Source organism: Polypterus senegalus, chromosome 16, assembly GCF_016835505.1.
Source record: "Polypterus senegalus isolate Bchr_013 chromosome 16, ASM1683550v1, whole genome shotgun sequence".
Taxonomy (NCBI): domain Eukaryota; kingdom Metazoa; phylum Chordata; class Cladistia; order Polypteriformes; family Polypteridae; genus Polypterus; species Polypterus senegalus.
Window position 1 is genome coordinate 39,806,598 of NC_053169.1, and position 16,837 is coordinate 39,823,434.

General features: G+C 34.2%; 1 protein-coding gene across 5 annotated transcripts in view; it reads left to right on the forward strand.

Annotated features, from left to right (window-relative positions):
* Positions 1–16,837, forward strand: part of socs5b (suppressor of cytokine signaling 5b) — a 156,282-nt gene that overhangs the window by 103,956 nt on the left and 35,489 nt on the right. For 2 of the 5 annotated variants that reach the window (XM_039737844.1, XM_039737845.1), the window contains one exon: positions 1,904–14,093. The exons of the other annotated variants lie outside the window; for them this stretch is intronic. In XM_039737844.1, the coding sequence (XP_039593778.1) occupies positions 1,922–3,583 (1,662 nt within the window). In that variant the 5' untranslated portion in view covers positions 1,904–1,921 and the 3' untranslated portion in view covers positions 3,584–14,093. Of the gene's footprint in view, positions 1–1,903; positions 14,094–16,837 lie in introns of those variants that run through there. 5 annotated transcript variants of the gene reach the window in all.

The following is a 16,837-nucleotide window of genomic DNA, read 5'->3' on the forward strand; positions in this document are numbered from 1 at the left end:
TTACACTAAGGCAATATTAATTATACTTACTGTATTGTCATATACGTTTCTATTTTATTTTTATTATTATTTTACTTTAGGCTTTGTAGGTTTGGATTTTTTTTTCTCCCTAAATAATAAAAAGCATCATTTAAAAACTGCATTTTGTGTTTACTTGTGTTATATTTGACTAATGGTTAAATGTGTTTGATGATCAGAAACATTTTGTGTGACAAACATGCAAAAGAATAAGAAATCAGGAAGGGGGCAAATAGTTTTTCACACCACTGTATACACGTTAAAATAAAAAAGGTGAAAGTCACTAGACAAGATAACAGTAAATAAAAATATTTCTGAAGATAACACATTAGCTTTCAGATGCATTTTTGCTGCATCTCCAGAGGGCACATTTAAACACTAAAATTGTAGGAATTTCATAAGAATTCATAGATGCCTTCAGAATGGCCACAGTTAAGCTTTATTACTAGTAAATATTTAATACTAGTAAATTTGTAGAGGTTTTGAACTTATGCAGACATTGCACCACTCATATTTTTCCTTGTATAAGACATTTGTGCTGCCGGCTATCTTAAAGTGGTTGTTTGCTATGAAAGGGCCAGACCACATAATGATCAAGATTGTTGAAGTGATTAGGAGATGAAAGTTTCAGCTGTACAATAAGAATTGCATGTAGATGATCAAGGTTGTTAAGCAATTTGTTAGTGCTTGCCTTTTTGTGTCCTTCAGTGCTATGCAGTTTCAGTCGATGGAACTTTTGACTTTCATCCTTATATATTGTAGCAGTCTTTCATATGATGCCACTCATTTGAAAATATATTCAGAGAAAGCACATTCATCTTAAACTTTGCTTTCAAAGGAAAATACAAATTTTTGGAAGAAAACATCTGCTTTTAGTTTAATTACAGCAAGCATTCATCAAATGCACCAGCCAGAAAATAATGTCCTGAAAAAGCATCAGAACTCATCATGTTACTTCACACTCACCTTCACATATTCTTACAAGTGTGTACTTCCAGCAAGCTGTTTTTAAAATTTTCAGATTGAGTTTAAATGCATATCTGAAACTGAATCAATGCATCCTAACTGTTATTAAACAGTCTTGAGTTTCTGCTCTTCATTCTACAAGCTAAAACAAAGAATTGTTTAAACATAAAATTGTATATCGTATAAATGATGTGTTATATTTCACTGCCTTTCAAGAAACTCAGTAAAATCTCAATTTCCTCACTGAAAGAATTAGATGAGAAAAAGAAGAAAATACTTTAGATCACTAGATTAATTATACTATTTAATTATAAGTAAAAGTTCCCAACAACCACTCTGATAATGCTGTATATTCATTTGATCATGACATCTATGACAAGGTTACTTATTATAGTATTTATTTCTTTAAACAAACTTTTCACTGCATTATTTTGAAATTATCAAGTTTTTCTGCTATACAATTTTAAATTGCTTCAAATTCACGAATAGTACTTTCATCTGATTATTAAGAATACTGCTCTTTTATTTTGAAATGGTTCATTTTATATTAATAAATGCACCAAAACTTAATAAATAACTTTTTGATTTTACATTGTTGCATATGCTTTTATACACTAATTTAATTTTACATGTACTATTGCTATTTCTATTTAAACCTGGAAATTACTGGACCTCTAAATGTAACTGAATCATTTTCTCTCTCTCTACTTGCACTAAAATGTGTTGTACAACTTAGATTATGGTGTACACATTGTGACTTGAATAATGAAATAATCGTTTGCTAAAACTATACATTTAATCTATATTATCCCCTCTTTCTGTTGTTCTTGTGCATATTTAATAATTTTGTTTTGTCAAACTGATGTATTTTGCTTGATTGGATAGACTTTTAAGGCCATATTTTGACTTTGTTTTTCAGGTTTGATTGTGTCAATAAATGGATAAAATGGGCAAGATGTGGAACAACTTGAAAAACCGTTGCCACAACCTATTCCATTCCGAAAATACTAGCAAAAATGAAAACAGCCTGGATGTAAACTTCATTGGGTGCTCTTTGGAGCAGCCCAACAGTATTTGCCTTTCTGAGTTACCTTCCCAAGCAACAGCTAGCACTCATCAGAGACTTTGTCCTTTGCCGCTGGTTTCTGACAACCTCCAGAACGTGCCACGAAGGAACCAGAATTGTGTCTCTGATATTCCTCAGATCATGGAGATCACAATAGACAAAGATTTTGAAGATCTGCGAGCAGCAGCAAGCACTCGATTGGCTCGCAGGGATTCTTACTCAAGGCATGCTCCTTGGGGGAGCAAGAAAAAACACTCCTGCTCCACCAAGACACAGAGTTCCCTGGAGACTGATAAGCACTTTAGCAGGACACGAAATGGTCTGCAGAGACGGGAGAGAAGATTAGGAGTCAGTTCTGTACATGATATGGATTCCACCTCTACTCGGACTCTAAACGTATGCTCCTTCCGACAGCGTTTACAGGACACTGTAGGTCTCTGCTTTCCAATACGTTCCCGCTCTCGGTCTTCCAAAGTGACATTTTCAGCAAAGAGGAAGATCCACTTGTCTGAGCTCCTGCTTGAAAAATGCCCTTTTCCTGCAGGTTCAGATCTTGCCCAAAAGTGGCATCTCATTAAACAGCACACAGCTCCTGTTAGCCCCCAGTCTGCCACTTTGCTTGATGCCTTTGCCTCTACAGAAGATGAAGAAGACAGACTGCGGGAGAGGAGGAGGCTCAGCATTGAAGAGGGGGTCGATCCACCTCCCAATGCTCAGATCCACACATTTGAAGCCACAGCACAGATTAATCCTTTATATAAGCTGGGACCAAAGCTACCGCCAGGGATAGGGGACATAACTGGGGACAGTAGGAGTTCTGCAATTGTAAATTCAGTACCTGTGGGAAGTGTGACAGCAGGGCCACAGCAAGCTGCGCCTTTGCTTACGGATTTTGATTCAGAGGAAGATGCAACAACTTTGTGCTTGCAGTCACGTAGGCCAAAGCAAAGGCATACATCTGGAGAGAGCCATTATTGCCGTCAAGGACCTTGGAAGGTTCACACACAAATAGATTTTATTCACTGCCTGGTACCAGATCTACTGCAGATCACCAGCAACCCCTGTTACTGGGGTGTGATGGACCGATATGAAGCCGAGGCACTTCTGGAGGGCAAACCTGAAGGCACATTCTTGCTCAGGGACTCTGCGCAGGAAGACTACCTCTTCTCTGTCAGCTTCCGCAGATATAACCGCTCATTGCATGCACGCATTGAGCAATGGAATCACAACTTCAGCTTTGATGCTCATGACCCATGCATTTTCCACTCCTCAACTGTAAGTGGTCTGCTGGAGCATTACAAGGATCCTAGCTCGTGTATGTTTTTTGAACCTTTGCTCACAATGCCACTACACAGGACATTTCCTTTTAGCCTGCAGTACATCTGTCGTGCAGTAATCTGTAGGCGTACCACCTATGACGGAATAGGCCTGCTTCCTTTGCCGGCTGCTCTGCAGGACTTTTTGAAGGAATACCATTATAAACAAAAAGTTCGAGTGCGATGGCTTGAGCGAGAACCTATCAAGGTCAAATAAAAATAATTGAATAAATAACAAAACAGAACCGCAGTAAAAGAATGAACGGTGTCCAAACATTTTTTTTTCTTCTCCTTCCTCCTCTTCTTCAGGACAGGCCTCACACAAGAGGAAAGACTATATGTTTTTTTGTGTTTTTTTTTCTTTCTGTTCTTTATGGTTTGTATTTACATCATAAAAATAGCCTCTGGCAAGTAAATAGTTAGAATCCAACTTTGTTGTCAAAACAAAAGTTCAAAAAAAAGATAAAAACCGTAGCCCTGTCACACTTCTTTCTGCTGCTACATTCTAGATAGGTACATAAATAACTATCACGTCTGCTCTGTGCTAAATAATAATAAAATAATAGGCTAAGCCTCTAGCATGTGCACATTTGGGGAAAGATGCTTAACTGCAAGTTGTTTCTTTTTCATTAAATTTTGCAGTCCTGAATTCTTCTTTTTGTTTTAGTACTTTTGGAAGTATTTTGTCCTTTTTCCAAAGCAATTATTGGGCTCTTTATGTGTCTGATTGCAGTTTAAAAAAAGTGTATGTGTTTTAATAGAAAGTGAAGTCATAAAATGTACTGCAAAAACATACAGGCTTCTTTTTGTGAATTTTTTTTTTGTTGTTGTTTAATTTGTGCATTCTGTAAGGTCTGTGGCTTGCTTCCATCTCTCTGTTAAACCCAACCATTAAAAGCCATGGTAAATCGGGCACATTTATCTCAATTTTACAAATTTAGTTAATCCTTCCATTAGCTGTTCCTCTTCTTCTAAGATCATGCTCCATGACAAGAACCGACTAATAATATATCTTTTTCCTTATATTTAACATTCATTTGCTTCCGGTAATATATATTTAGACATTTTTCATGAAATAAGAATTGTTTCTTTATTTTTAATTAGTCCACTAACATTTCATGTTGGTGCTTTGTTTCTTAGAGAAAAAGTGGTAAAAAAAATCATTTCAATCAGGAAATTCCCTTGAATAATGTTATTTATTTTCATTACATATAATAAGAAGTGAATCCTTAACTGATGCAAAATTGTGGGATGTAATAGAGAAGAAAACAATGTTGTTTTTTTTTTTTTTGTTTTTTTAGGGGGTGGGGGGCAGTCTTAAGGCTTTTATGAAACATAGTGATACACACCTATTAATACGTTGAGGATAGTTTCACAAAACAAGGATTTTTTTTAAAGGGACCATATATCTCTGCTAGCTTTAGTTACTGTAAACATGTGCAGTTCATTCTCAAAATATTATTTAGGTGCTATATCTGTACCAGCATTCAAGGGTCCAACATTATCCTTTCAGAGGTTTTGTCATCTCAAAATATACAAACTGTTTAATTTGCGACACCATCTTGCCTTATTTTGAATACCACATGACTCTCATATGTTGTGTTGTTTTATGCAGGAGCACTGCACTTAGACACAGAAAATCACCACCTTTTTTTACTTCAGATTTAAGCACTTACAGTGATTCACTGTATCCCTTCCTGTTTCTAGGAAGATTCTAACTATTTTAAACTCTTTATAAAATTACAAATGATCTGCCCTTTATGTAGCACATTTCACAATGAGTATCATTATAAGTATGACATCACTGTTTATTAAGCAACTACTAATTATTAAAAATGTATACTTCTGTATATATTGTCAATTATATTGTCCCTATCATGGGTATTTAAAGTATATTTTATTCAAAATAAAGACTTTAGCAGCTATATATTTACTTATATTTTTTCCTTCCAATGAGAAAAAGAAGAATGATCCTTTTGACTTGAGTCATTTTTAATATGGTGGGTATGGACATGTTCTTTAACATTACATAATATTTACCAGTACATTTATTTGCTTGCAAATGCTTGTATTGAAAGTGACTCGAGTACCATTAGGTACAGGTAATAAAAGTTGATTGCCACAAGTTAAAAAGTGTAATATCTAATACATTTACAATAGATAAAGCTTTGATAATATCAGTGTGCTTTCAATCAAAAAGCAATCCCCTTTATGCGATAATCATTACACAGTTAAACTGCTGTTGCCTTTTTGTATTCTGAAATGTATTGTCTTTAAAACATTAACCAACATACTCTAAATTTAGATATAAAAATCTGAAACCCAAGAAGGAAATTTGAAAATGTTGTGCACTCAGTACAATAAGAGCTCACTAACTGCTTTATTTAATATGTTTGTACTATACTTGCATTCATTACTGTACTGTTTAATTTTTAAGTTGTGTGTCTGTCTGGCCAGAATGATTTGTATTCAGTACTAACTCTCTCTAATGCGCTACGCACTGGTTTGCCTCAAAATGTGCCTTGATAGCATTTGTTCCTCCTCTTTTTTTGGTGCAGAATACAGCATAGTTTTTTCATGCTTGGTATTTACAGTATGTTTTACTTTTTGAAGTTTCTTGTTACAGGCATACAAGATTGTTTATCCATTTAGGAGTTGGCAGAACTTTTTCCTTGTTTCACTGCAGGACTGCTTTTTGCCAATATTTTTTGAACTAAGGATGGGTTTTTCAGAAGCTACAGTCCAGAAAAGACAGATGTCTTGTTTTAGTTATGCAAGGATTTCCTTGAGTATGCATAACATGAAGCATTTTCATCAATTCAATTTGATGAAGTTATTTTCTAAATCATTTACGACTCAGACTTAAATAGACAAAAATGTTGTTTAACATGGATGATTGAATTCTGTAATTATAAATTAAGGATTTTAAAATAGCTTGTAAGTGAGCAAACTAAAAAAGAATAAAGGGTGGACACTTGGGAAAATAATTAAATAATAACCTGTTCAATGCCTTCGTATATGGCATCATATGAAACAACATTGCTGCTATACAGTATATATTATACAAGGGTTATATAGTAGATCTTTGCAGTGATTAGTCATTGACATGCAATGTTTGTTATACAGCTTGTTAGCTAACATGTGCTATTTATGTTATGCATGTAGTGTGTGTTTGTGTTTTTATATATAAATATATATAAAAAAACACAAATGTACACAAACGTATTCAGTACTAGTCAAAAAAGTTGCAGAACACCATTTTTCCAGTTGTTATTGAAATTTAAGCAGTTCAAGTCCAGTGGATGACCAGAAAATACTACAAAGGTAAGCAGTAAACCTCCTAAGGTTTAAAAAAAAAAGTTTTTTTTAACCAAAAACTAAAAAATAATAAATTTTCAGAGTTATACAAAAAAGCATTGTTAAGAGAACAAGTTTATATCGCTTTTTTTCAACAGTGTAAGTTAATTAATCCTTGAATGTTGATCCAAACGGCTCCTACAGGTGTCTTAACGTCTGTTGATTATGTACAAACATTATTTCTGTATAAAAGTGGTATTTTACAGAAATACTGAATACCTTAATGGGACGAAAAAGATAATTAACAAAGGAAGACAGTCAGACCATTGTAACCCTCAAAACTGTGGAGATCTTTCCTTTGGTGAAACTGCAAAGAAAGACAAGGTGTCAGTGAGTACAGTTTCCCATACCATCAAAATAAACTTGAAAACTTGAGGAAGCTGAGAGGAGCAGGTCTTACAGACCTAAAGCCACAACAGAATCAAAAGACACATTTCTGAGAGTCAGCATGTTGTATAACAGGCACCTCGCAGGACTGTGTTTATAATAAGCATTATTTTAAACTGTGAAAGGAAGGCTTTGATATGCAGGTTTGACAGATCAAATCTTAGTAAGAAAGCCATTTGTAAAATAGAAAAATAAGAAAAAGAGGCTTACCTGGGCCAAGAACCACCACCACTCTCCATGTACTTTGAAATTAAACCGTAGAACAAATACACAAATGGCAATTAGTATACTGCACAGCTGTTACCATGTAAAGTTCCTGTACAGTACAGTAAATGATTCTCAGAAAATTGTTTTCTGATTCTGTTATTTCTCTGGGTCTGCCAGACTTGCTCTTGTCAGTTACCTCCATTTTCGGGTTCCTTTGATGGTGTAGGAAACTACTCACTGACACCTTGGCTTTTTTGCAGTTTCTCTAAAGGACAGATTAAAGCATTTAAGAGTTATTATAGTCTGTCTACCTGTATGTCTTTTCTTTTAATGGCTTTTTTCTTGCTAATTTGATTGCTGTATATAGTGCAGTGTTGACCAACATAATACTTCAGAGGGTATAGCAATCCAGTTTGTTCCAACACTTTTATACAATTAGAGGTTTTGTAAGTAATCTACAGATATTAAAAATGTGCATCATCTTTCAAGGTTTAGTTACAGTAACTGTAATTGCCACAAAAAAGTGTTACTTGTTAACCTATTACTTGTTCCCGGAGCAAAGCTTTTTGTACAACTCTGAAAATTAAATCATTATTCAGTTTCTATTAATGTAAACTTTTTTTTTTTATTATTGTTTTTAACCTCTGGAATTTTACATCTTACCTTTGTACCACTTCAGGTTATTCACTGGACGTGAATTTCTTAAATATCTATAAAAATGGAAGAATTGGAGTTTTATAAAACCTTTGACCAGTTATCTATATGTCACACACACAGAAATAGTATAGTGTAGTATACAAATTCACCATACAGCAGGGTTGAGGTTTAATGGCACTATCATTGAAGATTAATAAAAACCTGTATCAGATAACCAGCCTTGAAATTAACATATCTTATTTTCAAATCGTTGGGAAAGTGAAGGCTTGTATTCAATTACAGTTATTCCAAAATATTTTAAATTGAATGTTACTTATTTTTTGTTTGATGAATTGCATTCAAGACTTGCTGGTCATTCTAAACTGGCCTGGTTTGGGCATTACTGCAAACTAATATAATCTAGTACCCCACCCAGGATTGTTTCCTGTCCTGTATTGAAGGAATTGATTTTTTTTTTCCCCCTGTGTCAGTAATTTATGTATTGCTTTTAAAGTGTGTTTAGAGTCAGTGGTATGATGTTCTTCATTTACATCTCCATTAGTGCCAATTGGATTATGTAAATTACAGGAATTTCAGATTCAATCTCATCTTAAAGTAGAATACCAACCAAAATTTCAGTTATGTTAGTTGAACTGTAACCTCTTCAATTGTTTCTTGTCAAATTATTTTTGCCTAAACTTTCCAAATTAATTGTTAGCCTGGAAATCACAGCTCAGCAGTGTGAAGACTTGGTTTCCCCAAGATTCATCCTGACATTGCAGCTCCACAGCTTTCAACCAGTGACGCTAAATTTCATCTTTTAATTTTTATATGTTTTCCATATACATTAATACATATTTCTTTTCTAGCAGTTATGAAAAAAGTTTAATTTTTAATTTGTGTGTGTGAGTTTGCAGACATATAAAGTACATGTATTAATCTGAAACCCCCTGGTGACAGAACTCTTATCGGGCAATCTCATTCATTGGTATACTAAAGTCTGCTCTCTGTACCCTTTGAGTTAGCATACAGGGCCCTGCACTTTGCACCTATCTGACAATCGTTCATCTCCAACATCAATAAATACTCTGTGCTACAAAGGGGCATAATATTCATGTTAATCTGATTTAGAAGTATCTGCTGTACATTTTGAGCGTTAGAATAATCAATATTTTCAGTTTTATTTTGTTTATTTGTCCATAACATTAAGCTTTAAGGCATCTAATAAAACACTTTGTATGTGAAATGTTACTCTGAATTCAAGTTTCCAGGGTCAAATCTCTCTAAACCTTTATCACCTGGGGTGACTCCAGTCCATGTGAATGATTATCTCAAAACTGCTTAATATTTTGTGATAATGGTCACATGGAAACATGCTAAACACAAATGTGTTGTGTTTTAATGCCATTTAAATGTTTTTATTCTTACATTAATGATTGTTGCATTTTACATTAAAAAATGAAACCTATTTTGACAGAACTGGCACTAACCTGTAGTTAATGTAATAAGTGACAGTGTGAGTACAGTTCTTTCAGTCATTAATTATGCTTTGTTTTTTAATAATGCTACTCATTCTGGGCAGTTGTACAAAGCATTTAATATCTTGGAATTAGAGTGCTTTTTAGAAATGTTAGCATATTGTTAAATAGAATAATGAAGGCTACAGCTCTTTTAAGTCCACAAGTGGGTCTCTTGTCTAGATGAACCTTTGACTGTTTGTAGTAAAATTTGAAACTGAGGTTCCACTGGTGGTGTTAGTGTTTATACAGACCTGTCTCAAATTTACCAAAGAATGAAAACTGACATTGGCAAATTGAATTATCTTCTATTATAACTGAATAAAGTGCACTTTGTTCTTGTTCGGGGTCATGTTTCTGTAGTTTAAATATTCAAGTTTTTTCTTTTGTCTTTGTCTGAAATGTGCCTTCTGAAAAACCCAGTATTTTATTAGTAAACATGTAAATGATTCATTTGTTTCATATAACATCTATAGCAGACTTTTTATTTTCTATGAACATTTGTGATAGTTCCATACACTATTACTCATGCTTCTGTATAAATTAAACCATTAACAAAATTATAATGAAAGAATTTAGGAACAGTTGTGATATTACAGGTTACTTTTAGTATGTTTATATTTTCTAAACTACTACTGCATTTTTAAGTATCTACATGTTGTCATTTTCAACAAAAATTGATTTTTTTTTAATCCCACCAGCATGATTATCTTAAACATTTCTCCAGTCTATATTGACACAGTCTCTGTTACTTGTCTTTTTAGTATCCCTTCTCTGTGGGCTTGCAAAACAGTTTCCTGTGAATTCTGGTGTTTTGCCACACCTGAGCTATTTTCGAATAATCCTCCTCTTTGCTTACATGTCCAATAATTGCTGTGTATGGTGCCAACGTCCAGGGTGAAACACTGATGTCAGCAGGATTTTTTGTGTGATTATATACATGCACACTGAGCTCTAAATATACATTAGCTTCAAATTAGCTTTTGCTAAAAGTATCTACCCGGCTGCATTTGTTTTACTTTATGTCTTGGTCTGAGTGCACTGTTGACATTCTGCTGTTACCTTCCTTAGGTAATAATGTCAAATTACTTTCATATTATACTACTGCCCTTTTTCTCTTTTCCATATGTACCTATCATAGTATTTAGTGCAGTATTCTTTAACAACATATGCAAAAGTGTAGAGGTAATAAAAATGACTGCCTGGTCCTAAGCTTGTTTACATTCAAAGATATGTATTTGTTAATTAAGAACATTAGAAAATGAGTATAAAAGCCCATCATTTTCATATATCTATAATAAACTATTTGTACACTGACATTTACACACAAGTAATCTCGTAAAGCTTTGTATTTGTTTTCAGTTTATCTGGTGTTTCACTATTATAATCATACTGATTTATTAAAGTCCCAGAAAATCTTCAGTGCAGAAAGAATAAGGATCCAAAGAAGCAATACCATCAGTAGCCCCTCATGATGGATTGCTATATAAAGAGAGCTGCAGTTTATTATTTACAAATGCCACATAATGCAATTGTGGTTTAGAAGGTTGAAGGGATGAAAATGTAATGTGTTTCTGCTTTACAGTCGAAAGCTACAGAAACTCAAATAAGATCACATTACACTTGCACTGCAGGAAATAGAATTCCTCTTGTTTACTGGAAATATTTTAGGTGCAATAATTGGAGAAATGCAAAATATTGGGGCTACCTTGAATTAGTAAATGAATGGATGCCACAGAGCTAATGAATTGACGTTGTCCTGGTATTTATGTACAAGACACTTTAAAACTATCTGCACTTTCATTAAAATATCTGTGCTTATGTTTAGTGCACAGATACCTCTTGCAGTGAAGATGTTTGCAGCATTGCAATGCACATTGTATTCTCAACTCAAATTATTTAAAGCAGCTATCAGTTCTACAATTACGTCTCCCTGTTTATCATATTCTGAGCACTTGGTCTTGGAATATGGGGCATTTTTATCTATACCTTATTCAGTTTACTTTTTATTCATTTGCTATGCTATTATTTTACAGAAATCACATCCGTGAACATTTTGAATTGCAGAGAAATAATAATGACTAAAATTATTATTAAAATGCAGAAATTTAAAGTCTGAGTAAATTGTATATTAGTTATTTTTGGACTTATTTTGGAGTATATTTCTGTGCTCAAATTTAAATATATAAGGAAGAAAAAAAGATTCTGTACACATGCATATTCTGAGCAGGAGAGTGCCGAAGGTCTAGGAGTTCTTTTTAGGCTAAATAGTCCTCCCCACACCCTCTAGGATTAATTTGAAACCCTACGCTGGAATAATGTTCATCATAACTGCACATTTATTTAACATAGTGCCTGGCTGGCTGGTTTCAACTAATATATATATACTCTTTATTTGTGCCAGTATTGCTTTTGTGAAACATTAGAATTTTGAAGAAGTTGCTTCATGCTGTATGTCCATACCCCCTTCTAACTAAACAGCATTGCATTAAATCACCTGTTACTGTTTTGCTCCATTGTTGTTTCTGAAGTAATTTTCCCTTAATTGTTTTTCTCGATAATATTAGATGCATCTAATATTAAATAGCTGTCCGTTAGTTTGTACTAGGATGTATAGTTTTCTGTTGCATTGAACAGCTGTGTTTTTGAATAAAGAAACTTTATAGAACAGTGACTTTTACAGTATCTTAGTTCAAGTCCAAACTGAGATTCCTGCAAACTTTATATTGCAGTAAACAGGTTCACAAAATAAGATTGTCCCACGACAGTACTCATCTAAAGATAAACTTAATCTCAAGTGGACAATATATATTTTATTAATATTCTTCAGTAGCATTACAATAAGAAATGTGCATCCATCCACACATGGTTTATTACTTTAAACCATTTTAAAATGATACAATTATTTGTAAAGTCAATCCAATATTTACCAAGAGATGCTTAGTCTGGTGTCTTACTTAAAAGGTAATAAGGTCCTAAGCATACCTCAGGAAAGATGACACCTTGTAAAATTCAAGATGGTATTGAGTTGTTCCATGATTTTCTTTTCGTACTTTCCCAGTCCTCAATGTGGCAAATCTATGCACTTAGAGCCTCAAAAGTGCATTTATGTGAAATATTACTCTTGACATGTTATGTTATCCGTTATAGTCATCCACTCATATTTTTGCCCTTGAATTCATTTTGGGTTCTCGGATCAGGAGCTGAAGCTCTGTTAAAAGTAATTTGTTAAACTTCTATATCTTTTCATACATTAGAGATGCTTAATCTACTTGAAGATAATACATGCCCTCTTGTATTGTGGAAGAAACTAATTTTGAACACATTTGCTGTACCACTGTTTTGAAACAGAAACGTTATTAAACGTTAAGAGCTTTTATAGAGGTGCTAGACGAGAGCATGGTGTGACTCTCTCGACAAGTTGTTGAAGACCAGCCTTCATGTACTGACAAAAATCACACTATCCTAGAGTGCTAAAAACTTCTTTACCAGCGTACATGAATTCTCTGTTGTGTTAACTGGCATTTATAGGTTAATTCTGGAGGTATCTTGTTTGTGCCATGAAATCTGTGAGGTTTGTTACAGTTATGTATGAAAAAGGTGTAATAAAAATGGTAAATTTCTGCAATTTCAAAGCCTATTTAACTCTTTCATCGTTTTAAGTATTTTATTGTCCTAAATGCACTTTTAACTGGGAGATGGTATCTACTATACAGCTGCACAACTGTTTGCTGAATCTGTCTAAAAACAAAAGAAAAGTTACAAGTTATCCACAATGTGCTGTCACTATTTCATATGCTAAATTGTTACAGAAGGAAGCCGTAAAGCTAGTTATTTGCGGTCCAGTTTATTGAAGTGTTAAATTAAATCTTTGCATTCATGCTATGTTTTGTCCATTCTAGTGCAGTACATTTTTTGCATGTTTTTTTTTTTACTGATCCACCTTCAGTTTCTGTGCTCTCCTAGTCAGTTTTGCAAGTGTTTGGTTTTTTTTGTTTTGTTTTTTTCGGTATTATTTCTGCTCACTGTGTTACTTCCTAAGCATTGAATTGCTTTAATAGAAAAAGTATACCTTGCCCGGATGTATAAATCAGAGGTTGATCCATTTTCATTTACAAGATTTAGACAAATTTCATTATTGCACTTGCATTCTGAAATGATTATGTTCAAGACACTGGACAGCATTCAGAAAAGCATGATGGTATTCTGCAGACTTCTTGACCACAATTGCCTTATTTCATGTAATTGGTGTGGTGACTGTTTCTGTTATGGTAGTAAAATCTCAATGGTCAGCAGGGCAACTTTGTAATGATACAGTATGCCACTTTTTACTGTGTTTCTATAGGGGACAAGGCTTGAATTTTTACTGCCAATATGTATGTTCATATGAAGAAGTGTTCAGAGATTCTCCAAAATATTTCCCCTTTTTGTTAATATGACTGTTCTAGTTATGTATCTGCAGTCCACTGTATTTTATTATTTTTAAAAGGATGTTCATATGTCCTTGTCTTCATATGTATGGTGTTACACAGTTGCTTTCTGTTTTAGATGATACACTTGGTGCTTTCACTGTTGCTACATTTGTCTTAATATACAAAATAAAAATTAAACATTTAAGCATAATGTTGTAAGTGAAATGATTTTACATTTACCAGACATGGATTATATGACACTATTACAGATTTTTTTGTCCTCATTTGTTTGCTAGTGTTCAAGTGGGGTCTTCACTGAAGCCTATTGTATTTGTAATTTTGTAATCCTCATTCTCCTTGAAAATGTGAGATTAAAAGTTTTTCTCAGCCATCACCACAAACTACACAGGGTAAGTAACACATTAAAAAAAAAAAAAAAATTGGGTGGTGTATTCTTTAAACAAGACCGCTGGGTTGTGAATGAGATCACTGTTTGGACTTTTACCCTTTGTTCTCCAAGAACTTCTCAGAATTATATCCATCTTCTTTGAAATGTTCCTTGTATTCTGCTCCTTAAACATAACCAACATATAAATAACCAGCGTTGGCAATTTAGCACAAGGCAGTTGTACTGTATTCATACTGTTTCAGGACAATATAGAATTGTCATTTATCCTAATATGTGTGTCTTTGTAATACTTCTTAATTTGCAAAGTCAGAAACAGAGTAACATGAAGTGAGACTGCCAGTGGACATCAGTTGCACTTAACAATTAGTCTCAGTTGAAGATAACTGTTCTAACCAAAGTCAACAGCTTATTTCTACTTAGGTGATATTTTAAGAAAAAGTGAAGTGATTCAGAAGGCTAATTCTTAAAAAAAGACCATTTAAAATGAAGGGAAAAGTAGTGATCTAGCAATAAAACTGGTTACTAATTAAGAAAATGGAAATCTGCAGCCACAATAGCACTCCTGGACTGATGTTGAACATCCATGCTGTAAATCATGTGAGATTCAGAAAAAGAAGAATTTTAGTTTCTAAAATATTTTGTCTCAAATGATTTTCTCACTTACCTAGTTTATAGAAGGGACATAGACATTCTATACTTGTCAGTGAAGTGCAGGAAACCCAACCCTTATACTTTTCCTGGACACAATTTTGCTACGAATCTGTACTGGCAGTTTAAATAACAAGATGGAAATCATCCTTGGTTGGGATTAATGTCAGTTGCAAGGAATGGACACGAACACTGTCATGCTGAATATCAGGTCAGTTTAGTGTAGGTATGTAAACCATCTGAAGGGCCACACTTGGATGCAAATAAATACTTAACTGGACACCTTTTCTTGCTACCTAGGAGGCATACAATTTAATTTAATAAATTGTTAGCCTGTTTAATTTGCAATGTGAGACATTTCTAATATTGTAGACGTGGCTGGAGCAACAGAATCTTGTAGCTACTGCAGCCCCTCCGGGAAGTAATGTTGGCAACCCTTGCTTTTAATTTTCAAAGACCTTACACACACGTTTGTAGAACATAAGCTGGAAACCCGTAGCATTTTCATGTGGACATGGTGAGAGCATGCACAATCCACACATCATCTTGGACATTGTGCCACTTTACAGTAAGACTGTTTTTCTTTATTACAATTCCAAAACATTTATTAATTATATGTGTGAGTATTTTGTTAAGAAATACTTATGTTATGCATGGAGGTATAACAGTTAGCAATTTGCATCTGTATGTGTTAATGTGTGAATGGGTCCAGCGGTAGATTAGAATTTACTTTTTTATGGTTGACTCCTATCTTACTACCTATCTTTAAGCATGGGTTCCTGATGAACGTGAACTGTACAACCTGATTAAAAACTGGATAAACGAGAAAACTGAAATATCTTTATATTTGCAGTAACAAAGCACCATCCAATTTCACTCCGGAAATCTCAAAACACAACTTGTGATCTCAATTACAATGTCAGCCAATGTAACTGTAAAGCTTTTTTTGGACATTGAATGATAATTCTGCAGAGACATGCCCACATCTTCAACACAGATTGCAAATTAGTTTACTGACTAGTAGAATATTTCCCCATGGGGGGTATACATGTTGAATACTTCAAACCAAAAATGCAAGCAGTAAGATGACAATGAAATGTTGGCACTGCATATTTGACAGTTTTGGGCTGCCAATCAGTGCCAAAAAAGTACCAGCAAAGCTCCTTTGCATGCCAGCCTGACACATGCTGGTATCTGAACAGATGTTCTCTCAAAAAAAAGGCTTTGTTTATGGAGCGTGCAGTGCAATCAGACATATTTAATTATTTATTTAAAACGGCCCTTTAATCTTCAAAACGTACAAAGGCACCACCAGCAGTCATTTATATGGATTATTTGTTCATTTTGAAAAATTCCTGCGTCACAGAGAACTAAAACAATGTAGTTGTTGCAAATAACTTAAAACATATTTGCATAGAGGCTTGTGGAAAATGATTTTTTTTTTATTATTATTATATTGCAGTGGCGTTTCAAACAATAAGAAAAGTACAAAAATGACGGATGTTCTTGTGTTCAGCTTTTTAATGCTCTAGGTTAAAATAAGCTTATTTTTGGGTAGAGAAGATGGATGGAGAAAACCTAGTACTCTGACAGTAATTGGAAGTTGTACTTGGTATAAAAATGAGCAACGATAAAGTAGGCAGAGTAAAGCATTATCTTGGCAGTGCCACAGGAGCAGCTGGCATGAGTGAGTGTTGGTGTGCCTTGTCACTAACTGCTGCTCTGTCCCAGGCTTCATCCTGCCCCTCGTGTGATGCTGTTGGGATACGCATCAGCACCTGCAAGATGGTGAATGGATTAAGTGCCTTTGAAAATGGGTGCATGTAGCTGTTTGTGTGTTAAACGGTTTACTTGGATAGGTTAGACAGGAGCACCGTAGGTCCTTTGAAATGTAGAAG